Genomic DNA, 24,756 nt, shown 5'->3' with positions numbered 1-24,756 from the left:
TAAAACCTGTTATCTGGCATGCTCGGGGATGAGGGCATTCTGTTTATCTAAAACCTCTGGTTCACTGCTCTACAGCCAAAATGCTTCTGAAATAAATGCAGTCAAACTTTAATAATTCTGGGTCACTGACAATGAAAATGATGCCTAACATTGTTTATTGACTCTAGCTTTCAAGATATGCTATTGAGTCAGTATATATGACCCTTGACTTGCGAATGGCGGAGGATAAGTGAGTTATAAAGGGAAAGGATCTCCATTTAAACCAGAAATGACTAAAATACATCTATGAATAAATCTATGACTGGGTTTGGACAGTACAGGCAGTCCCCGGGTTACGTACAAGATAGGGACTGTAGGTTTGTTCTTAAGTTGAATCTGTATGTAAGTCGGAACTGGCGTCCAGATTCAGCTGCTGCTGACACTGATCAGCGGCTGATTCCAGGAAGCCCGGGGCAGAGCAACTCTGCCTCGGGCTTCCTGTAGACAGCGCTGGTCAGTTTCAGCAGCGGCTGACTTGGGGACGCCTGGGGCAGAGCAGCTGGGGTGCTGCCGGGTTGATCCAGTAGCGGTCCCGCAGTGCTGCTCTGGGCAACCGGCAGCGCCCCAACTGCTCTACCGCAGGCGTCCGGAGAAAAGCCTGATCTGCTGGGGGGAGAGGGGGTACTAGCTGCGGGCCCCCCCCAGCAGACCACGGAGATGGGGAGCAAACCCCGTTCGTAACTGCGGATCCGACGTAAGTCAGATCCGCGTAACTCGGGGACTGCCTGTACTTGCTTTTTAGGCAAAACAATGAATGATGCAATCTGAAGCTGGTATTGCGTCATACATTATATGAATTGCATCATGTTATTCCTAGAAGTCATGGATATTTTGCTGGATAATGGCAATGTTTTGCCATCAATTCCAGTTGGTCATGCAGTCCATATGAAGGAAACCTATGACAACATGAAACAACTTTTGAGATGCATAAACTATGACTAACATCAGTGGCAGCTTTGTGGCGATTTGAAGGTTGTTGCTCTCTTGCTTGGGCTGCAGACTGGATACACAAAGTACTGCTGTTTTCTCTGCGAATGGGATAGTCGTGCAAGAGATTCCCACTACATCAAGATAGATTGGCCACTTGGACAGTTGTTGGAGCCTGGGAGGGAAAAGTGTTCAGCATCCACTAATTGTTGAATCAAGGAAGATTTTGTTACCACCCTTACACATCAAGCGGGGTCTGATGAAGAACTTTGTCAAGGCCATGGACAAAACACAAGCAGCTTTCAAGTACCTCCATGGAAAATGTCCAAGGTTAAGTGAAGTTAAGATAAAGGAAGGTGTCTTTGTTGGTCCTCAGATTCATGAACTTCTTCGAGATGATTCATTGACCATGCACTGCGTGGCAAGGAAAAGACGGCATGGAAAGCCTTTCAGTTAGTGGCAATAAATTTTCTCAGAAACAACAAGGCAGACAACTACAGGTTGTTGGTGGAAAACCTTGGTTGCAACATGTCACAAGATACATTTTTTTTGCACTCTCATCTAGAGAGTGCTCATGTGAGCAACTTTTGGTCACCAGGACATTGCAACAATGGAGAAATGCTATCAGGGGAAATGGAGCCCTTCAATGCTTGCAGACTATTGCTGGACAGACACAAGAGATGCTCCATTTAATGAGTACAAGAGACAAGCCAAGAAGCACTGAGTAGACACTGAATAGGACTAAACTATGTACATAATGGTTTTTTGCCTTTTGTTTCATTAAAAATCAGCAAAAGGGTTATATAAATAAAATTTATTAAGTGTTACATAAACAGGACAGGTGAAATATTATCATGTAAAGCAACCATAAACACATGAAAAGACCTAGGTTTACAATTTATGATTAAAACTCTATCTACACAATATACATAGACGTAAAAACTTAAATATCTTGGAAACAGTACCCAATCAGTAGTTTTAATTGTCATATTTGAATTCAGAACATCGAAATACATAATAAATAGCACATTTTATCTCTGAAGCAGATGACTTCTAAATTGTAGACCAGTATTATCTGAGGGTCCTATCAACCTAGGAAAAACCAACGAACAATAATAGTAAAACTCAAGTTTTTAATATTGGTAATTTTGTAGTGAGGGGCAGTTGGTCTCATTTTGAGTTAAAGACGATTAGTACTTCTTAAATAAAAAATTGTTAAGCCAATCATGGTAAACCAACCTGGGTCTGTGCCCCTGAAGGTATGGCTGAGGGTAATGCCAGTTAACAAAGTTTTCTTGTTAACAGAGTGCTGGATAACAAAGGTTTCACTGTATATATGATACTTGTTAGTAACTGGTAGGTGCCAAGCATACATGACCTCACTAGTGGTGCATAAGACACAACACACTCTGCGCAGGGACATTGGCCACTAATACCTTCACAAGTCTACCACTCCCTGCGCTGGTGGTTGAACCTTCATTTAGTTTGCAAGGGCATTGGTGGTGGCCCCACTAGCATTGGTATACAATGCTGATAGTTATTTGTGGATATGCCACTTCTCCAGGACTCTCACAGGATGGTGGGCATCTTCTGGGTGCGGGCTTCATGATGTGGGGCTTTGGCTAAATTGACTAGCGCTCCAGTGCTTGTAGGCAGTTGGGGAGATGCTACTGGGAATTAGGGAGGTTGCCACTAAAGCCATTTAACTGACAAGTGGGAAAGGTTCTTGTGCTGGTGCGATGAATGGTGCCTTCAATACCCTCCCTGGCCCCTGTTCCTCTCATCCTGGACTGGTGCTGGTCTTGAAACAAAAGAGTCTTTCTCTCCCATTAGGGTCTGCCTGGCAACTATTTTGGCCTTTCACCCAGGGGACTCGGGGCAATCTGTTTTCATGAACCTCATGGTAGTTCATTTAAGGTGATAGAGAGACTCTCTCTACCTGCAGTTGCAACCATCCATACCTACATGGGACCTGAATTTGATGCTCTCTAGGCTCATGTGCCTCTCATATGCTCCTTCCTTTCCCTTTCATGGAAGGTAGCATTCCTGGTGGCCACAACATCAGCTAGACGGGTGTCAGACCTGAGGGCCCGGACACCAAAATTCCTGCATACAGTCTTTCATAAAGACAAAGCTCAGCTTAGATCACACCCAGCATTTCTGCCATGGGTATTGTCCCAATTTCAACGGGGACAGGACATTTTCGTTCTGGCGTTTTTTCCTAAAGAAACACACCACTTCCAGGCAGCAGAGACTGCACTCTGTCTGGATGGCCCCAGAGTCCTTGCTGCTACATCACATGCACAAAGCCATCCTAGAGATTGACACAGTTGTTTGGAATAGCTGCAGCCCAGATGAAAGTCTCCTGGTTTCATCACCGCAAATCTGTTTGTGGCTCACAATCTGCATCCATACCTGCTACAATCACAGCTCCAGCTAACACCCCTCATTCCACAGGGGCACGTACTACTTCATCTGCCTTCCTCACTCAGGTGCAGATACAAGAGATTTGTAGAGTGGCAGCCTGGTTGTTCATTCACTCATGACATTGATCAGCAAGCTAGGAGTGACGCAGTAGTCAGCAGAGTGGTTCTCCAGTCAGTGAGTCCATAGCTCCAACCCCACTTCCAGGGAAGAGCTTGGGAGTCACCCCATTGGAATCCCCATGAACTGACACACGTTTGAGATGCGTTCGTGTTCACTAGCCACCCTCCTGCTTATCTATGGGAGTTGCGGGCAAAAAGAAACTGAAGGGACAGGTCGGATCGACAGGGTCGTATATTGAACTCCAGGAAGGCATCGTTCCAGAGGGTTCCCCAGTTGACCTGATGGGCTGCTAAGGGAAAAAGGTTCCTGGCACTCATGCACTTGATGTTCACATACCTGGTTGGAATGATTGCTAACAAAACATCTTGAAGAACAATTGAGAGTTGAGCAACTGCTTTTTATGTGGAATTGCTGGTGATGCAGAGCTGAAGCATTAAGGAAACAAGACTGCAGAATTGCAGACTACAATCCTAATCCCATTTGGCTGTAGAGGATTCTGTAAGGATGTTAGATAGCGTGTAATTGAATAATCATGTAACTGTGCCAAATTTTAGAGGTTACATGATTGTTCGGTAGTTCCCCAGGAGCGGGGCCGGCAGCCAGTGGGGAGCCCCCTACCACTCTGCGCTCTGCCTTTCTATCAGGCAGCCGTTCAGGGTGGCAGGTAGGAACCAGTCTATGAGAGGAGCCTCCGCCGACAGAGGCTGTGCTGGCATCCTATGGAGCAGCCTCCCCAGAGGCAGCGAAGAGGGGTCAAGCGGCTCCCCACATGTATTGGCTCCTGCCTGCTCTCCCCCTCCTCCCATGCTGATGCCTGTGATAGAGAGACAGCAAGCATGGGGTTGAGGGCAGGTAGCACCATGGGAGCAGACATTCATAGGGAGCTAGCGTAAAAGCCAGCTTTGTTTCTGCTGCATACTGATGCAGTTATTTTTTCTGGTTTAATCTGGCCTTAAAATGGGATTTTCCTGGGAAATTGCCAATTCTGACCAATAGAGCAGCCATAATTCCTGTCTTTCTTCCTTATGATGTAGCATTTGGCCAACGGGAGCTGCTGAGCAAATGCTTCAGGAGCAGAATTGCAGTTATTTTGGGGCCTCAGGGGGCATGGTGCTCCTCACTATGGGGAGCCCCTCCGTTAAGTTGCAGGGGTGGCTTGCCTTCAACTCAGAATCATGTGAAGTCATCCTCAAAGTCCACAAATGGCACTCCAGTCAGCCTGAGTGCTGCAGGCCTAAGTGCATCGGAGCTCTGGGAGATGCAGCCTCCAGGGGTCAGCCACATTTTCCTGTTGTCACACAGGAATTCTGTGGTAAAGCAGAGAATTGAATTTGGGTTTCCCAAACATAAGCACTGGACCATCCTTGCTGTCTTAGCATGAGTCCTGGTTGGATAGGTGCTGCGGAAATTCCCCTCCTTCTGATCCTGGTACAGTGGAGTCATTTTCTCTCTGCAGAGCTATGTAATGAGAAATGCCATCCTGACAGCCATGGCAGAGATGTTGCTGAAGGTGCTGAGTGGGGATCAGCTAGAGGAAGCTGCAAGGGGTACACGGGACCAGTTTCTGGATACGCTGCAGGCCCATTTGTGTGATGTCAACGGGTTTGTGCGCAGCCGTGTGCTGCAACTCTTCACCCGGATTGTCCAGCAGAAGGTGAATCTTTGTGAAGGAAATCGGGGGAAGGGGGCGTTCTCCTCAGATTGCTCTCCTGTTTAGGAAGGGGTGAGGGAGAACATGAAGCCTCTTGCTGGGCTCTGAGGAAACATGGCTGTGCAACTTTCCTAGAGGGAGGAATGCAAGTCTACATCTAATGTCTCCAGGGCTTCTGGGTAACCTCTTCAATCCACTCTTTGCTGCAGGCCTTGCCCTTGGCTCGGTTCCAGGCAGTGGTGTCTCTGGCTGTGGGCCGCCTCCAAGACAAATCAGTACTTGTGGTTAAGAATGCCATCCAACTTCTGGCTGCATTTCTGTCAAACAACCCCTTCTCCTGCAAGGTAAACTGCTCTACCATTCTGGAATTTCTGTGCCTTCCTGGGGCAGGAGCTCCCAGGAAGAGGTTGGTCACTAGTCTTTGGCTGTGGCTCAGGGTCAATATTGGAAGTTTCCTTGTTTTTCCTCTGATTCAGGTACCCTAACTAATATCTGGGCTTTCCATTCCATTGTTCAGCTTGCTTGTATGCAGGGTATGAGGTGCATGCCTGGTATACGGCTCTTAACTCTGCTGAAAGCCTTTCCTGGTTTGGTTTGAGTCTGCGGTGGGACTGTTCTTTGGGATTTTGGTTTAGACTTCAGAATCTTGCTCCACTGCACCCCCTAGGTCATGGAGCTTGTGCTCTTGCACACCCTTCACTTAGACCTTGTCGCAAACTACGTGGCTTCACAGCTAGACCTCCTCCTATGCTCCCCTTGTGGGAAGTGGTCTAGAACCAGCTACTCTAGCTTCCAAAAGCAGGTGCCTTTTACAGGTCCTGGGGTACTTCAAGGGGGAGCTGAAAGAAGACTTATGTGGGAGAAAGCAGGAGCTTAAGTAGGATTTAAGGGTATGGAGAACAGCGTGAAACATTCCAATTTTCCCCTCGCATCCCCAGCTAAGCTGCACTGACCTGGCTGAGCCACTCAAGAAAGAGATGCAGAAACTGCAAGAAATGAGGGACGAACGTACAACAGCAGCTGGTAATCTCTGCTTTTGTCCATCCGAGTGGGTATCCTGAGTCCTCCCAGCAGGAATTCCTGTGCATTTCTCATTCTTCTTCCTGTCTTGCATCCATACTCAGCCTGTATTGCAGTGCCCCAATCTTTTATCCTTTTGAGCTTCTGTGACCTGAGCGGTCCTGTCTGCATGGCCCAGAGTATCAGAAGCTTTCCATATGGAATGGAGAGGGAAGATCAGGAGGGGGCAAGCAAAGGGAATGGTGTCTCTGGGGGACCTAGAGAGGAGAGTGCAGGACTCCAACCCTATCTCCATCTAAGCTGTTTCCCACACTTTAGGATAATGGGTTTGGTTAGCTGTATCATTCCTGTTCTCTTCCCTTTTTTCATAGCTGCACTAATTACCCCAGAGGAGGAGTGGGAGGCCATGTTGCCAGAGCTCAGGGCCACCATACATCAGCTCCTTCACACGTTGCAAGGAGACGAGGAGGAAGAGGAGACGGCACTAGAGGTTGAGGAGACTGCACTGAGTACAGCTGAGCGCATCATCCAGTTGCTGAGGAAGCTAAACTACAAGTGAGTGGGACCCTTCAATGGGCTGCGGTTGTGTGTGGGGGGGGGGGGGCAGTGGGGGAGGGATCTGCAATATGGGGAAGAGTTACCGTGGGGACGCCCATCTGTAATCCTTTTATCGGGTGAGGTCTGAGCCTTGGGGAAGGGGTAACACCTTGTGGGAGATTGAAGACTCATTTTTTGTGTGGAAAGAGCTTACTGTCCATGGTAGTCTGGAGGTGTTGACGAGATCCCTATCCCATAGGTTCAGGCACAAAGCCAAGTGATGGAGTGCTTCACTGACTGGCTCCTGACTGGATGATTTCTTATTGTGCATCCTCTCTGTCCAGGGATGCTATCCGCCTAACACAGAGGGCCATGTGCCACTTTGATGGGGAGGAGCCCTTCACCAGCAGTTCAGTGTTGGAGAATGACAAGGAAGCCATGACCCTGGCCATTCTGAGGACACTGTACACAGGTAGCTTTTCTGAGACCACCAGTTTCTTGTCTTGGGGGTCATATTGGTACCAACACTATAGAGGTGAAACATGTTCTGTCCCTTTCCTCAGCCCTGTCTCTGCTTGCATTGCATCATGCCATGGAAGTGAGACTTGACTGGCCGTGTGCTGAGAATCTAGGTCTAAATCCCCCTTTTTGGCTGCCTGACTGAGCTGCTGTTAAGTTGTGGTGTTGGGAGCTGATTCTTGGTTTAGGTCACCAGGGATGAATAGGGAGAGGACAAAAAACATTTTCTCCTGCCCCAAGCACTGTTCATGGATAAGTTATTTTTGTTATGTAGATTTCCACCTGGAAAACGATATCCAACAGCTTTCGCATAGCAATGGAGAAGACCCTGTAATAGAAGAGCAGCCACCCCCCGAGCTGGTCAAGCAGGAGATGCTTGTGCAATATCTGCAAGATGCACACAACTTCTCTATGAAGATCACTGAAGCCTTGAGCATGGTCAGCAGGATGATGTATGAAAGCTCTGTCTCTGGTAAGTGGGGTAGCCCCAGATCATCCTATCCATTAAGATTACCAGGGTCCTCAGCTTGGTGGATGAGAGCTCTATCTTGGATATGTGGAAGAGGCCAGGACTGGAATGCCCTGAAGAGGTGCCTTGGGGACTTGCCTGCCTTGTTAACATTGGGCTCACAGAGCCAGTCAAGAGGGTTGTCTTGGGTGGGGTATTCTCTGGTATTTAAAAGCCTCAGTAAACTTTTCAGGTAAATGTAGTGGATCCAGCCTCTGAGGCCTGCAGATTCTTCAGAATATCAGGTGGCCTCAATCAATTATTCAGGGCAGATTCTCTTGTCCTTTTCTGCTTTGGGGATGCAAGAGTAATGGAAGCCCTTGGCAGCTCTCTTAGTGGGTATTTCCCCGATAGACAGAGCCAGCAGAGCTGACTTCTCTGTTGCCACACTGCACCATTTCCATGAGTGCAGAAGAGAGAGGCAAGTGGCTGGCAGTACATTCTATGTTGTGGCTAATCCCAAATGGCATATGGTCCCTGAGGTGGGCCTCGGACCGCTCTGACCTGTAGAAGAGGCGGGGAGGAGAATTGGAAGGCTCGAAATACTTTCCTAAATCCTCCTCTTTCCTCTGCCCTTCTGCTTTCCTGGGCAGCAGCTGAGGGCCATGGGAACCCACATTTGCTTCCAGGTCTCTGACTCCTTGTACTAAGCTTGGGGTTCCTGTAGCCTGATGGGCAGAGGGGCTATGGATTAATTGGATCAGTTAGTTCCTATTCTTGCGCTGCTGAGTAGTTTAGTAGGGAAGAAACGGCAGCGGTTATAAAACAATTTGCTTCTTCATAGCAAGTGATCGGATTCAAACTGCTTTTATCCAGAAGTTGCATGACGTGGCTCTGGAAACATGTTCTCAGTTCATAATCAACTGCGAGTTTTGCTGGGGCTTTTGGTCATCGTTTGGGCACTGCTGAAAGTGCTGTGGCAGCCACCTCTCTACTCCCCAGGGGACAGGACTGTAGCGTGTCGGGGGGCCTGTTGTACGTGGGCTAAGGGTTTGCTGGGAAAACAGTGGGTACATGGCTTATTGCTTAATGATGCACTGGACCCATCCCTTTCACAGACTAGAAGGGACTGGATTGTTGTAAAGCTAGACTGACTCTTCTCTACTCTCCTAGTGGTGCAGGAGGCCATTGAGTTCTTTGTGACAGTCTCGCAGTTCGGTGTTCCCCAGGCACTGCTTGGAGTTCGAAGGATGCTTCCTCTTGTCTGGTCTAAGGAGCCAGGTATCAGAGAAACTGTGCTAAGTGCCTACAGGAGGCTCTACTTAAGCCCCAGCGGGGACTCCGAAAGGTATGGGATCCCCTGATCCGTGTCAGTATCTCTCAGGAGGTGCTGTTGGAAAGGGAGTATGGACTGCGCACCAGTGGGTGCGGTGCGGTAGGCAGGGTGTGGGTGGGTGGTTTTAGGGTGCAATCCAAACCACTGAGGGGTTGTTGCAGGGTGGGCAGTGACCTGGACTACTTTGTAATGTTTTGAGCTTGTAGGTCTCAGGCTAGGCTGCTTGCAAACAGCTTACCAATACGCAGGTCATATCCTGGGTGTCTGTGTACAGCCACAGCCCTGCTCTAGCACAGCGGTTTCCAACTGTTGGGCTGCAGACCTCTGACAGCTGGGCCACGGCAGGTCTGGGGGTCAGGGCTGGAGTACACTGCCCAGTGTCCTACCATACAGGAAAGTGTTCTTCTGTCTTGGGGGAGACCTTGCCCCTTCCTGCTGTTGGCTGGCTGAGAAGCGGGGCAGGACACGCCTCTCCCAACCGCTGCAGCAGGAGGGGGAGGTGCTGGGTGGTATGCCCTTGCCCCCAGAGCTACTGGCATGCAGGCAGCAGCGCAGGGCTAGGTGAGGGAGGTGGGGCAAGCACTGGGGGCTGCAGGGGCAGGGCTATTGCTGCTGGGGGGTTCTGGAGGCTGAGCTAGTACTGTGAGGGGGAGCTACAAGGGCAGGACTGGCATTGGGAGGGCTCTTGGGATGGGGCTAATATTGGGGACTGGCACTGGGAGGCATTCTGGGGGGGTTGAGTGCAGTTGGGCTCTGGAACCAGGAGATTGGTGCTGTGGGGGCTCTAAGGGGCAGGGGGCTGGCACTAAGGAGGTTGGGTGCAGGAGACTCTGGGGTCAGTGGCTGGCACTGGGGGGGTAGTGGAGTTACAGCTGGGACTGAGGGCTCTGGGAGCTGGGCTTTTGGTGGACAAGGAATGTTTTATTTTCACATTTGCGTATTCAAATGCATAATGAATATGCAAATGTTGCTGGTTTCCCAAAAGTTTGTGAATGGGTTTGCCAGTCCCCAGTATCAAAAAGGTTGGGAAACACTGGTCTGGCAGATGGTCAGCTTTCACCAGTCTTGATTATTACTTGCTGGATGACCCCAACCCACTCCAAGTCCTGAAAACATGTTCTGCATTATCTGGCCCTCTCTGCGGGTACATCTAGACTACATGGCTCCGTCGATGGAGCCATGTAGATTTGTTTGTTCGGCAAAGGGAAATGAAGCCATGATTTAAATAATCGCGGCTTCATTTAAATTTTAAATGGCTGCCCCGCTCTGCCGATCAGCTGTTTGTCGGCAGATCAGGGCAGTCTGGACGCTCCCCTGTCGACATGAAAGCCCTTTATCGACCTCCCCATTATACCTCGTAGGATGAGGTTTACCAGGGAGGTCGATAAAGGGCTTTCAGGTCGGCGCGGGAGCGTCCAGACTAGCACGTTGAGCCAACAAACAGCTGATCAGCTGTTTATCGGCTCAGTGCGGCAGCCATTTAAATTTAAATGAAGCCGCAATTACTTAAATCACGGCTTCATTTCCCTTTGCTGATCAGCCTAATCTACATGGCTCCATTGACGGAGCCATGTAGTTTAGACACACCCTGCCAGTTCAGATATTAAAGGTCCATTGCTCCTGTAAAGGGTCAGTATTCAAGTCCATTACTTTACCTGGAGTTACCAAACACTGGCTTGAATTTTAGATTAAAGAAAGTAGGATTTTAAGTGAGTTCTGGTATGAAGTATTCAGGTCAAAAATGGTTGCAAGAGAATTAGAGCTGGGTAAATGGAGGTTAGGTCCTTCAATGGCTATTAGCCAGGATGGGCAGGAATGGGGTCCCCCTAGCCTGTTTGTCAGAAGCTGGGAATAGGTGACAGGGGAGGGATCACTTGATGGTTTCCTGTTCTGTTCATTCCCTCGGGGGCACCTGGCATTGGCTTCTCTCGGCAGACAGGATATTGGGCTGGATGGACCTTTGGTCTGACCTATTATGGCTGTTCTTGCATTGTTAAGTTCGTTACCATGTGTTACCACCAACTTGGCTAACCAAATTCTCAGGTCAGGGTCCCCCTCCCCTTCTTCCCCCCCAAGTCAAAGTTTGATTTCTTTGTTTTCTCAGATGAAAGAAAGGGCTTGCCATTTTCTGCCCCCTTTTTATAGTCCAGTTACCCCACAAAATGAAATTTATTCAAACAGTAAAGAGGTAACATTAAGGTCTGGTATTAAAGGAAGCTCCCATGGTTTTTCTTCTCATTGCATTTACTGAAATGCAAATTTGCTTTTGTCTTTTGTCGTCTTTTTATCTGCTCACTTGAGGACCCTTACTGCTTATGTGCATTAAGCTGAAATTTACATACTACTTTGATCAGGGTACAGCTATGTAGTTTTGAACCTCATTCACAACTTTACAAAGTGCTTCATACATTTCATCATGATGTTATTGAACAGTTTTATTTTTCAAATGATACCTTACAAGGCTTACTTTGTACAAAGATGATTACGTTATTGTATCATCTGTGAATACAGTTCTGCTTTTGGTCACAGAGTCACTAAGGAATGCTCTTCCTTAATGACTACTGACCCTTAAATAATGCTGGGGGCCGGGAGGAAACATGCTTGGTGACCTCTCTCCCTGGATGCACTGTGCTGCTGGACATTTTTCTATTCCCATGGGAACTAAAAGAAGAGGTTTTGCCGCCTCATGAGATCACTGCATGCTTTCTGATGCTTTTTCTGAACCTTACTGTTGTGATTATAGTCTCTGTTCTGAGAACAGCTTTCATGTGAGCAACTTTTGGTCCCTTATTTCAACATGTTTGTTTGAAGAGCCTAACTAGGGGAAGGGGCTGCATGCATGCCTCATTTCAGGGACTGGATTGCTCTATTTGGCATCTGGTTCTGGGAAGTAGTTGCATATAAATTGCCTTTTTGTCTGTTTATCTCCTATACAGGGCCAGGGCCCAAAGCCTGGTGCAGTCTTTTTCCCTTCTCATGGTAGATGCATCTCTAGGGACCATTCAGTGCTTGGAGGAAATAGTAAGTACTAGTCCCACCATGTATCTTGATTCTGTCCAAGATTTTGAGCTTTTTGTCCTGCTTTTTGACTTGCTGCTGGTGTGTCCTTGTGACTGACCTTGGCATAGTAGCTTTCTCCCAGGGTTGCTCTGCCTATGTTCTGACCTGCTTCTACTTTGGCCTTCTGGCCAAGCTTCTTTAAAGTCTCTTCTTCCTGGGCAGTCCATGAACAAGATGTAAGTGGAATGAACACAAATAAGCTCCGTTAACAAGAAATACATGAGTAATTTCCTCTTGGTATGCATCAGACTCTGGCCCTCAGAGAGAGAGGCCTTCAGACCATTGTCCTCTGGGAAGCTCCCTTGTTGCCAGGTGTAGGATGTATATACCCTGTCACATCTGTCATCTAGCCATCCCAATTTGATCTCGTGATGGTGTGAAACATCCCACACTGTGTTCGTGCATCCCTAGTTAATGATTTCCTCTTTCTCTCCAGATCTCCGAGTTTGTGCAGAAAGATGAAATAAAGCCATCTGTGGTCCACCTGCTCTGGGAGCAGTTCACAGAGAAAGCGCAGCGGTCGTCACTGGAGCGCTGTGCTGCTGTCATGCTGCTGGGGATGATGGCACGGTGAGGCCATAGATCAGATCTTTGTATCCTTATTGACCCTATGAAAGCAGGGAGTCTTCCCAGAGTTAATTAGGTACAAGGCCTCGGTGGGCTGCAGTTTCTTGCTCTAGATTCTGTGGTCCCTGATTTCTGCAGAGATTCAGAAATGAATTGCATATAGAAATACTGGGTCCCAGTAACCCCAGTTTCTCTAGGTTGTTAGCATGCTACTAAATTCCCTGTGTTCTGAGCTAAGCTACCTCACCTTTTTCATGTTTTATTACAGTTCTGGGTACCTAGTTTATTAGTTCCATTGTATAGAGGAGAAGTTACTGAATATAGGGGTATTTGAAGACTTTGGGATTGCAGAGTAGTTGTTTCCTTGCCCACTTTGGTCAGAGTAGGGGATGGCTTTGTTTTCTGGGACATGAGGGTTTCAGTTCCTTATCTCCCAATCCAGTGACCCTTGAGACCACATACCTGCCCCCATTAGTTCCCACATCTACTACTGTAACAGTCAGTGAGGCACCTGATGGGTGTTTCCAGCACTCTTGATATTAGAGATGGGAGTCTCCCCAGTATGGCCCAGGTAAATACATCTTCCATCCCAGGGGTTGCAGCCAGATCATATATTACTGCTGCACAGACCTATCATACTTTCAGCAGCATTTGCAAAGCAAACTGACCCATTTTTGGAGGGGAGGAGGGAGCCGAACTACCCTTAGCTGCTGGACTCTGTTCTGCTCCTGCTGCAAGAATGTCAGTTGCTGCCTCTTCCCCCTTCCTTACCAAAAAAGTCTTTTCTGCTCTTGAGCCCTGGGGAGAATAGCTGAAACAATGTTGCCAGTTTTAGTGATGTATTGTCTGGTTTATCTTGTTTGTAATTGCTGCTGCCTCCTCCCCCACCAAAGCATGTGCAACATCCACCTCTCTAGAATTTGGTTGACTGCCTTTCACCTGAGTCAGGGATCAGTTGGCGGCTGTTTCTTCAGGCTCATGTCCCTCTTCGGCCGTCTTCGCATATTTCATGTAAGATTTCAGAACAATCCTACCTAATCATGTGCATTTTCCCCCTAACCACTGCCACTCAGGGGAAAGCCAGAGATTGTGGGTAGTAACCTGGATGTTCTGGTGAAGACTGGGCTAGATGAGAAGGTAATTGAAGACTATCGCCTCGCCCAAGAAGTGTGCAATGCCATCTCCAAGCTTGCCAATAGCAACAAGGTAAGGCATGTGAGCTCCCCCAAATGTTGGGCATTTCTTTGAACTTCCATTGTTAAATCCTCTATCCTGAGCAGCTAAAAAATAGGAAAATAGGTATTTATCAAGTCTAGGTCCACCCATCCACAGTGGAGACTAGAAGATGTAAATGGAACCATTTCTGTCCATCACTGGCAAGGCTAACTTCATTTGGGAAAACTAGGTCAATAGATTTTCCCATCCATGAACTTCCAGAGTGACAATTATGATCAGGGCTCAACAAATCATGTAATCTACTCGCCCATGGTGAGTAAATTACAAGTTGGCATCGCATGATCTGCGCATGCGCAGCTCACAGAACTGCACGGCTGGCGAGTGGGGCTCGCTGCCGTTTGGCAAGCCCCGATTATGATGCATGTCAGCTTGGCCAACTGGAGAGTCTTTTCTGTTAAACCATGTTCCCTAAACTCTCGTAGCATCAGGTTTGGAGGTTTTGTTTATATTGGTGGAAGAATTACATTTAAACTTTACATGTAAAAGGAAGGTTGAATAGTCTAATTGGTTCAATCCCCAAAAAACCTAGCAGGTGAGAAGTGATCCTTGCACTTCTAGTTGTCTACAGCCATAGTCTCAAGAATTGGGACACAACAAAGCTTTTTGCTCTCCAGACCAGTATTGTCTCCCAGAATGCTATCTAGTACCATTGCTGGAGAAGGTGATGCAATGGGAGAGACCGTGTCAGACATGGCCAACCACATCCATGAAGATTTAGAAAGGGTTTCAATACCATTAAACTCCCTCTGCTGACGGAAAGGAGGCCTTGATTTTCTTTTTTCGGATCCAGTCAGTCTAACATCAAGTCCACGGATATTCTGTCGTGTGGAATCTACCCCCCTGACCTAAGCCCTTATTTTGCATTCAGACCTAACAGGCTCAGACTGGCTGCTAGGCCTTTGAAAACAAATGCTTGAAAAAAGAAAAGCTAATTCCCTGGAATTGTGAATTAGGGCTGTCCTTTACAAGAGCTCATTCAGACACTGGGATAGGCAGAAAAAGAATATGGTTAGCCTTGCCATTGGCCAATAAAGAAATATAGTATGGGTCTGTGGACTTGAAGTGAGGAGACGTTTATGCACTAGCAGGATAAATCTGGATCTTCATGTGGCTCTATATAATTCCTACTTTGTGGATAATGCACTGACCCAGGTGACTGACTATTGCAGCCCACATTGCACTTCCTCCTGCCCATCTCCTTAGTGTCTGTGGGCATTCTGAGTTGAAGGATATATAAAGGATCAGTGTACCTTCCCTCATCTCCTTTCCTCCCAACTGCAAGCACGAGATGGAAGTGAATTGCTCCAATCCTTTGGATCCAGGATTCTTTCCTACCTTGGTGCCTTCTCAGCTACAGTGTTAGAGTAGTTTGACCTTTTTTTTAGGTTTGGTTCTATGGGATGGCAGATCTGAATATAAGCAGGCTTCAAGGGATTTTGCTTCCTGCCTAAAGGACTCTGTGACCCCATGAAATGCCTTAAGTGCATCCAGGAAAGCCACTCTTCTGGATGTTCAGTCTGTTAGATCTTCATGTGTAGAGCATATAAGGAGAAGCAGAACTTACTGTAGGTGCAACTGATAAACTTTCTGGTTTTGGCTGGGATGTTTTCAGATCCCAAGTTTTAAAGGGTCTGTGCTGGCACAGGTAAGGCTAATGTGCCTAAGTAGTATTAGGGGTCCTTGTCCAAATTTGTTAGTTCCACATTCTGGAGCTGCTTCATTGACTTGTGGTAGGACTTTCAAATCCACACCATCCCTGAACTCTTTCAGGGATGAGGAAGCTAAGAAAGGGCCCATTAGTGGTATTAGACCACAAATAAGGGGCTTAGGTTGGAGAAGCAACCCCTGATTGGCAGATGAAGCCCAGCTGGGCAGGTGTCGGGAAGCTGGCAATAGAAATGAAGGCAGTGAAGAAGTCTGCAATCACTCTTCCCATTAGAAGGGGATTGAGGGAATCCAGGGGAAGAGTAGAACCTTGAGATCCTGGTCTCAAGGGAAGGATGTACCCAGAAAAGAGCCTTTGGGAAGTGGGTAGGAAGTAGGACAGGAAGAGAGCTGCAGGATTGGGGACTGAGCAAAAATTGGCTGCATGTTATAGGGTTCCTGGTCTGGAACTCAGAGTAGTGAGCATGACTGGATTCCCCTACCAGCCACTGACCGCATGGCAGTACTTGGACAGCAGGTCCCATGAAACTAGTCATGAAGGGGAAATCCCACAGTGCTTGGCTGGCTGAGGAAGCTATGTCACAAAGAGAAAGCTGCAGGCCCTAGAGTGAGAGGACAATGGTTGAGGGAGCAATGGGAGGCGTTGGACCTTGAAGAGAGCTATTCCTCAGAGCAGCCAAGAGGAGGTGCCGCCTGTGTGGAGAAACTGTGGTACAGACCCTTCTATGAAAGCTGCCAAGGCACCATCTGTTCAGTTTGCAGCTGGGGACGCTATATTAAAGTTGTTGGTTCTAACGAATTTTGATTCCAAAGAAGGAGTCAAGGTAGAAAATGTTCAGTGTTAGCAGTGACCAATCCTGTGGATCAGATGTGTTGGATCCTTAAAATTCTAATCTGTTTTCTATAGTTGTGGTTTATAAGAGCAGAGGTGGTTCTACAATCCACATTCAAATACTGCAGACAGGGCCTTTCCCCAGATCCAGTGACATGTTTTTATTGACCCCAACACTAAAGTTGGATCCAAAGAGGACACTTCAGTGTGCTGTGCCTGATCATTCATCTGGTATGAGTGAGATTTTGCTTGGGGAGGGGAAGAAAAGGACTTAAATGGTTGCAAGATCTAAACTGCCTGTTCTTGAGAAGGGGATTTGAGAGGATACTTTGAGGTTTTTTTTTCCCCCAGAGCAGTCTCTCTTATTTGTCTCCTCCTTTTCCTAAGACTCTCCTGGGTCACCAGACAGATCTTGCCTTTGATTTATCATCTTTGCTACTCCCTCCCCCACAGTGCTCTTATCCCTGGTAAAATCCAATGTAGTTATCATAAGCATTGCTCCTTGTTATTTAATATGAAATCAAATAAAAACATCACCAACACCAGCTTTCTACTTCTCAATCTCAACAAATGAAGTCCTAGGACCAGGCTGAAGTTGAAGCAATCTGCTTTCTCATCTTCTTTGAATAATACAATAGTTGTAGATATGAGGTTAGGGATTTTAGGACCAACTAACAAAGGGTAAAAAGGAATTTTGTTTGGAGACTGTCGAGACCTTTTTGCAAGCAATTGCAGACTTACTTCATTGGACAAATGGATGCTAGAAATAGTAGGAAAGGATTATACAGTACAGTTCAAAACGCTTATTTCCTTTCAATTCTTCCAACCTTCCCCTTTTCAGGGAACTGTCTCAGAGTTCTTCTGTCAGAAGTTCAGGTACTGTTAGTGATAAGTGCAGAAAAATGATGGAGCTATTTGTTCAGTTTTCAATAGGAAGCTGAAGATATTCACCTGGAAGTTTCGGTTCCAAAACTTCAGCCTCCATCATTACCTCTCTCAAGCATAGGTTGTTTTAAAGCACTCTAGGATACATATTTCTGTTCAGCTCACTCTTCAGAAATACCTCTATTTTGTTGTGGGGCTAAATTCTGCCATATGAGGTCCTTCCCTGTTCTTTCTCTATGGCCCTAATGGTCCTTACCAACACCTTTGAAAGGCACTTTGTATATCTTTGCTGCCCCATATATTCAGCAGTTTGGCTGGTACAGTAAGCTTTGCGTGAAGAGCTGTTGACTCTTATTCAGTTTAAAACTTCTTCTCTTCTTACAGATTTAACACTACTTATAAATATCAAGAAATCTAGTCTCTGTCCAACTCAGAAAATCATCTTTTATGGGAGCTGTAAGAATTTAACACTGAAGGGTTTTCCTTTTGAAGGAAAGATTTCTGAATATTTGTAGTTCTCAAACCAAGATAATAACTTTCACTTTGGGTCTGATGGGTCACATGGCAGTGACCATATTACTCATAAGTATGAATATATAGTCACCTTGAACTCCAGTGACAAGTAAGCAATGTTCATTTAGAGAAATGATCTATCCATGGGGAAGGCTGTTTCCTCTACCTCCATTTACAAGCTGACCTATGCCCTGAAATATAAGACCCTTATCCCAACTTAAGCTCTTGGCAGAGAGGAGTGTTTAATCTTTTAGAACTAGTATTCAGAAACAAGCTATAGAAAAATGTCTGATCCTTTGGCTTCAATATAGTGCAGCAATAAATTAAAGCAACATATTTTAAAAGCTTATCTGAATGTTGGCTTGCTCCTACCTTGAAGAGTGAATAGAAATATTTAATTTTTCTACTTTCTGCTATATAGTATCCTCTGCTCTGGTTACTGACTGACTGGGTTACCTAGGCCACAAACAAAGCCTTGAGAAATTCAATGTCATGCCAGACTTTCCTCACTCTATTAGCCTCGCAGCCACAGCTGACTATTTCTGCACCACAGTGCACAGCTTTCTCTTGGTATCTCAGCTTTATGGAAGGAACTAGTGCTGCAGATGGTTGAATGCTGCTAGTAACCCTTCCTTTCCTCTCTCATTGATACTCCAGACCTGGATTGTGACTGTAGGGATAGTATTGTAGTTAACTGTGCCTCCATTTCCCACCTTTGGAAGATGATTTTCTTAGTTTCCACACCCCAAACAATATGCTTATGTTTGTTCAGCCCAAACATCTAGGTAGTTCAGATGTGCCCACGCTATTCTGGTCATACTTGGTTGTCCAAGTATGTCAGACTTCCAGCCCAGCAGTAACTCCTCTTCCCCTGCTTCTTCAGCTCCAGGTTCCATACATACAGAATGGGCATTTGGCTTCACTTGCCCAGCTTCTGTGTTGCTGTTCGTGAAAACTGCTTCTCTTAAGCTCACAAAATGGCAAGGGTATACGATCACCTTTTAATAAGGTGACCTGGACTGGTCACAGTACTCAGGTGAAAGCATTCTATTGATTAATATAATAGCATTATAATATTTTCACTATTTCAATGTCTTGTACCCTTGTTCACCTGATAGGAAAGCAGTATCAAATGACACTCCAAGGTAATAACTGCCAGCACAAGCTGAAACAGTAGGATTGCCCATCTTGTCTTTGAAGCTTCCTTTGTTGGCCTAAAACTACAATCTTTCTGCATGATGCAGAGTCACCGTTGTACCTTGAAAGTGGTTTCTGCCCCTTTTCTGGTCTGCATTGTTTGGGGTCTTGAGTGACTCTAGTATTGCTCCTCAAAAACATTCAGGATGGCTCTAGCATAAGTATAACACATTTTGTATCTAGTAGGATGTGTATCAAAAGCATTGAGCCCCTGAGCAACATTGCAGGGAGGAGGAGGTTATTGGTGAGCTCATGGTTATCCATCTGTCTGGGGTTCTTTCTGCAGCCAGCTGAGGGAAAGAACCTTGCTCCCTTTCGACTGCCACAGACGCACCTGCTGTTTGGATGTCTGAGTGAGGCTGTGACCAAAGGTAAGGTCAGGAAAGCTTCAGGGAAGAGGGATAGGCCTTGGTACATCTGACCTGTCTAACATGATTCTCTTTCTACTCACTAGGCTTTGCCCAGCCAAGCACACTCTGGATCCCCTTCACGGAGACAGCAGTGACCCTCACTTACCAGTTGGCAGAAGGGCCTGAGGAGATATGTGCCCAAATCCTGCGGTGTTGTATCCAGCAGGCTCTGGAGAAGCTTCAGGAGCCACCAGGGGTGGCAACAGGTGAGGGCAGGGAAGGGGGGAGAAGATCTGCACCCGTAGCCTGCAGCATTGTAACTGGCTATCCCTGGGATAGGTAGATGAAGTGGCTCTGGAAGAAGCTAGATTAGAAGGGGCTGAGGGTGCAGTGAGAAGGATATCCAAAGAGCTGTAGAGTCATTGAGACTCGCTGATGAATTGGAAGTTCTGTGAATGTTGACTCCTTCCTTTCCTTCCGTCAGAAGCAGGGACTTCTCCGAGCAGTGTCCTTGGCAGTACCAAAATGCTCCCTACCTTCCTGCTGACACACCTGATTTCCCTTATGGGAAATGTGGCCTTACAGCAGGTTGTGCATCTGGAGCGGGCAGTGAGTGCAGAGCTCCGTAGGCGCCGTGTTCTTGGGGAGGAACAGGAGGCCAAGAAGCATGTTGGCAACAGCATCAAGGAGCAGAATGCCAAGGTGAGAATTGAGCTCCTTCATGTGTAGACCATTCCTTGTTAGTGACTGCCCCAGCAAGTGCTTAGGGAGAACTGTTCTGTAAGGAGTGGTTTGCAAAACCGGCATGGATTGATTTTAAATCCCTGATTCAAAACACTTTAAACCAGCAAGTGGGAAACCTTGGATTACAAAACAAGACTGAAGTCAGTAGTTATCTGAACTTTTTAATTTTCATAGAGGGCTAATTATCATTGGCAGTTGGTAATGATTACAACATGTTGATATAATGTCTGCACTGCATGTAGTGCTTCTTTTTTCTACCTAAGAGGATATGTTTAAAATATGGTGATATCAGTTATTTACTTTTTTTTATGATTTGTGTCAAGCTCTGTTTGACTGGAAATTCATATTTAATTGCACAAAAATAACATTGTAAATTATTTTTCTGTTAAATCTACTTTATGCTAGATACATATACAAAACTTTATTGGGAGAAAGATTATTAAAAGATTAGCATTTAAATGTAATTGAATAAACAAATGAAATATCACCATATTCTAAGATTTTAAAATTGGTAGATCTCATCTCACCTAATTCTCAATCATTTTCTGAAAGAGAAAAACATGGTTTCCTATCTTTTCAACTCCCATTGACTTAACTTTGAATGAGCTAGTCCTTGAACTGAGTTATAATAAACTGAAACAAAAATATATTCTCTCTGAATAGGTTATTGTCAAAAATTCTGATTTTTAGTATGTCGGCAAATTTTGTTCCAAGTGATGATTGAATGACTTCCTCTAGTTCAGTGATTTGATTATCTCTTAAGCTTGGCAGTGAAGCAGAGACCTCTTACATTCACTAAAGATCCCATTATGCCTTTGTGGGGAGAGGAGAATAAACCCCCATGTTCTGACCATGCTCCCCCGTTCTCTTCTTGTGCCTATGTAATACCTGTCACTTGCTCTCCCCAGCACCTTTTGGTCTTTTGGCTTTTATGCGTTCTCCTTGTGCAATACGGGTTGGACCTCACTGGTCCGGCACCCTTGGGACTTGACTGGTCCCAAACAAGGGCTTTGCTACACCCTTAAAGGTCCCTCCCCTCATGGCCCGTGCTGAGGGCTCCAGCCTGCCTCCGCTGCTGCCCGAGCCCTGCCTCTCCTCCTGGGGCTCTCTAGATGCCCCCAGCCATGCTACTGCCAGGGCTGGAGCACCATGGTCAGAGTTGCACAACCTGGGCAGAGCTCTGCAGCCTCCTGGATCTGGGCCTGGGGCAGAGGGATGAGGCTGGAGCTCCGTGACCCAGGCCAGAGCTCCCTGGCTGCTGCTGGGGTCAGAGCTCTACAGCTGCTGCTAGGCTAGAGCTGTGTGGCCAGGGAGCGCTGCTGGGGCCAGAACTCTCCCCTATGCTGCCTGTTGTTCCCCTCCACCATTCTCCCCCCCCACACACACACACACAGGGCTCCTGACTGAGTCACTGGTGGCCCCTACAGCACTCCTGCCCTGCTGCCAGATCTCCCTGTTCCTGGGCTCTGTGGTCCAGGAACATCTGTGGTCGTCGCTGGACCAGGGAGTCCCAGTTAAGGGAGGTACAGCCTGTATACTTGAGTGGCAGAGGTCTTCTGCATGTGCCTTGTCTGATCAAGATTAAGTAGTGGAAGAAGTGCCTAAGGTTGAAAGAGAGTTTCTAGAGCCTTTCTGAGGTTGAGGGATTTTTGTGTCTATGGAATAGCCTGTGGAATTATACATGTAACAGTAGTTTTCTTAAGCAAGCTATATTAAAATGGTGGTATAACAAAAACGGTTCTTATTATCGCCACAGCCGCCCCCCCTTCAGAAGCCTTCACTATGCTGTGCCAGAAAATTCTTTTCTTCATCCCTCACGTACCCTGTTTATACTGTCTGTACCTCTCCAGTCTAGCACTCTCAGGACCTGACTGGTGTTGAACCAGAGAATTTGCTGAGCCATAGGAGGTCATTCTTGTCTAGCAGCATTACCAACTAGCGCTAAATAACAGCACAGAACATTGAGAGCCAGGACTGGTTGCTGCCAACAAACTTTATGGGATCGCAGGAAACTTGGGCACGCCCATGATGAGCAGACATCCAGCTAACTAAAATCATGCTGGATCATGGATGTTTCCAAACCAGAGTGTGCTGGACTAGAGAGGTTCAACCTGTAGTTTATTATCATGTCAAGTAACACTGATGCTTCTCCAGGAGTGTTTAATCCAGAGTACCATTTGGAGGAAGTGGTAAAGTGTGTCTTCCATATAAAGCAAGACCAGGTAGACTCATTTTTGTAAGCTGCTTTGGCTGATGAGGAACTAACTGGCTTTTTGGATTTGCATAGTCGTTGTTGTTTATAGATGTTAAATCAGGCCCTCCTGCTGGCTATTGCCAATTAGTCTTGGCTGATCAGAAGTAGCATGGACTTGTTGCTTTAAATCTCATCGATGTTGCCATGCCATGGAAATACAAACTGACAGATCTCAGGCCTGGTATTCTAATTCCATTCAAACTAGAGGGCAGAAAGGAGTTGAACCTAGATGGAAGATACTAGTAAGATGCAAACTTTTTTTCTGTAACTTCTGTTCAGTAACTTCTTTCCTCTTCACAGAACATTGAGAATGAGACTACTATGGAGGAGGATCTGGGCCTAGTTGGTGCCTCTGCTGATGACACTGAGGCAGAACTCATTCGCAGTATCTGTGAGACAGAGCTGCTGGATGGTGAGTGTGCGGGCGCACGTGCCCCCCCTCCCCCGCCCACTCCATTGGACTGTCCTCCAGACCATTCCTTTTTATCTGCCATGCCCTAAAGAGCAGTCAGTGTGAGAACCAGAAGGAAGCACATATATTCCTTCTGGAAACTTAAAATGCTATGGAAACTTCCTTTTCATGTGGATTTCTTAGAACATCAGTTTTGTGATTCTCAATTTTGGGTGGCACTTGTCCAGTTATAAAGGTAAGGACACCAAATCTGTGGGGACTCCTAACGTAATTTGTGATTTAAGTGATCTCCTGAAATAAGGTACGTTTTGGAGACTGCTCTCTGAGATCTGACAGTGTTTCTCCCCACTGTACAGGGAAACAGTTGCTCTCTGCCTTTGTTCCGCTGGTGCTGAAGATCTGCAATAATCCAGGGATCTACAATGATCCAGCACTCTCAGCTGCTGCAGCACTGGCCCTTGGTAAACTCTGCATGATCAGGTAAGGGCTAGTCTTATGGCCATAATCCTCTCTTCTCCCCAGCCTAATCTACTAGAGCAATAGCTGTCACAACTGACTTTATCCACGTGTTATAGCACCCTTCTCTGGAGAGAAGAGAATGACAGTTCCCTTGGCTCTGTTCTCACTGGACCACTTAATCTGATTTTTGCTTTTGTTGTCTTGGTTTCCTCAGTGCCCAGTTCTGTGAGTCTCACTTGCGCCTCCTGTTCACCATGATGGAGAAATCCACCCTCTCAGGTGTGAGATCAAACCTCATGATTGCAGCAGGAGACCTAGCTATCCGCTTCCCCAATCTGGTAGAGCCTTGGACCCCCCATCTGTATGCCAGGTAAAGCCTCTCATCTCGGAAAGTGGAGAGTTTAGAGAACTGAATGGGAATTTATAGGAGGGTGAGGGAGCTGTAGTAACCCAAGTTTGAGGAAATGGAATGGACATCTGTGCAGATTAGGGAATTTTAAGAGCTCAGGTTGTGGAAGGGAGGTCTGAAAGATCTCAAAGTTGGCTCAGAGAGCTGAATGACCTATTGGCTCCCTGTGTGAATTAATCTGTTTCTCTTAGGCTGCGGGACCCCTGTCAAGGTGTCAGGCAGACAGCTGGGCTGGTGATGACGCACCTGATTCTCAAAGACATGGTGAAAGTCAAGGGGCAAGTGAGCGAGATGGCAGCTCTGCTCATTGACCCTGAAGAGGAAATTGTGGGTCTTGCTCGGAATTTTTTCAGCGAACTTTCCAGTAAGGTGAGGGACGGTAAGGGGCTCTAGGGAGGATTCTGTTGTGGAGGTGTGGAGATGGAGAGGCGATTGTGAGGATCTAAGCCAAGAGCTAGACGCTCTTGAAAAGGCTGTTGGTTTCCAAGCTGTCATGCACAAGGTCAAGAAGACAGTGTCTGTTCTGGATTCCCTCTTGTTCTTTGACTGTGGATGAATCCAGAAGGAGACACACACAGAACATCCTTGTATCAGTCCTGATATTGTTGAAAGTGACTCCATCCACAGCAGAGTATGTTGACTTTGCAGGGCCTGTGTTCTAGAGGAGGTCAGACTTGGATGATCACAATGGTCTTTTCTGGCCTTGGAATTGCTGAATCTTAGGGTACGTCTAGATTGCATGCCTCTGCCGACAGAGGCATGTAAAATAGGCTACCCAACATAGTCAATGCAGTAGGGATTTAAATATCCCCAGCTTCATTAAAATAAAAACGGCTGCTGCACTGTGCCGGCTCAGCTGATCGTTGGCACAGTGCGCGAGTCAAGACGCAGATCAGTCGACAACGGAAGCCTTTGTTGACTGCTCCCTTATGCCTCGTGAAACAAGGTTTACAGCAGCAGTCGACAAAGGCTTCCCCTGTCGACCGATCCGTGTCTTGACTCGCACGCTGTGCCGACGATCAGCTGAGCCGGCACAGCGCAGCGGCTGTTGTTATTTTAATGAAGCCAGGATATTTAAACCCCAGCTTCACTGACTATGTTGGGTAGCCTATTTTACATACTTCTGTCAGCAGAAGCATGTAATCTAGA

At 46.7% G+C, this 24,756-nt stretch overlaps 1 protein-coding gene across 5 annotated transcripts in view; it reads left to right on the top strand.

Annotated features, from left to right (window-relative positions):
• Nucleotides 1-24,756, top strand: part of NCAPD2 (non-SMC condensin I complex subunit D2) — a 49,922-nt gene that overhangs the window by 14,417 nt on the left and 10,749 nt on the right. For 4 of the 5 annotated variants that reach the window (XM_006124170.4, XM_075904258.1, XM_006124171.3 and 1 more), the window contains exons 9-25: nt 4,970-5,167; nt 5,374-5,508; nt 6,103-6,187; nt 6,556-6,739; nt 7,066-7,193; nt 7,515-7,712; nt 8,862-9,036; nt 11,961-12,045; nt 12,521-12,654; nt 13,725-13,857; nt 19,266-19,350; nt 19,434-19,595; nt 19,814-20,031; nt 22,628-22,739; nt 23,096-23,219; nt 23,413-23,568; nt 23,799-23,976. In XM_006124170.4, the coding sequence (XP_006124232.2) occupies nt 4,970-5,167; nt 5,374-5,508; nt 6,103-6,187; nt 6,556-6,739; nt 7,066-7,193; nt 7,515-7,712; nt 8,862-9,036; nt 11,961-12,045; nt 12,521-12,654; nt 13,725-13,857; nt 19,266-19,350; nt 19,434-19,595; nt 19,814-20,031; nt 22,628-22,739; nt 23,096-23,219; nt 23,413-23,568; nt 23,799-23,976 (2,490 nt within the window). The remainder of the gene's footprint in view (nt 1-4,969; nt 5,168-5,373; nt 5,509-6,102; nt 6,188-6,555; nt 6,740-7,065; nt 7,194-7,514; nt 7,713-8,861; nt 9,037-11,960; nt 12,046-12,520; nt 12,655-13,724; nt 13,858-19,265; nt 19,351-19,433; nt 19,596-19,813; nt 20,032-22,627; nt 22,740-23,095; nt 23,220-23,412; nt 23,569-23,798; nt 23,977-24,756) is intronic. The other variant, XM_075904251.1, reaches the window with a different exon arrangement.

Source organism: Pelodiscus sinensis, chromosome 1, assembly GCF_049634645.1.
Source record: "Pelodiscus sinensis isolate JC-2024 chromosome 1, ASM4963464v1, whole genome shotgun sequence".
NCBI lineage: Eukaryota > Metazoa > Chordata > Testudines > Trionychidae > Pelodiscus > Pelodiscus sinensis.
This window is presented reverse-complemented; position numbering and strand designations above follow the sequence as displayed.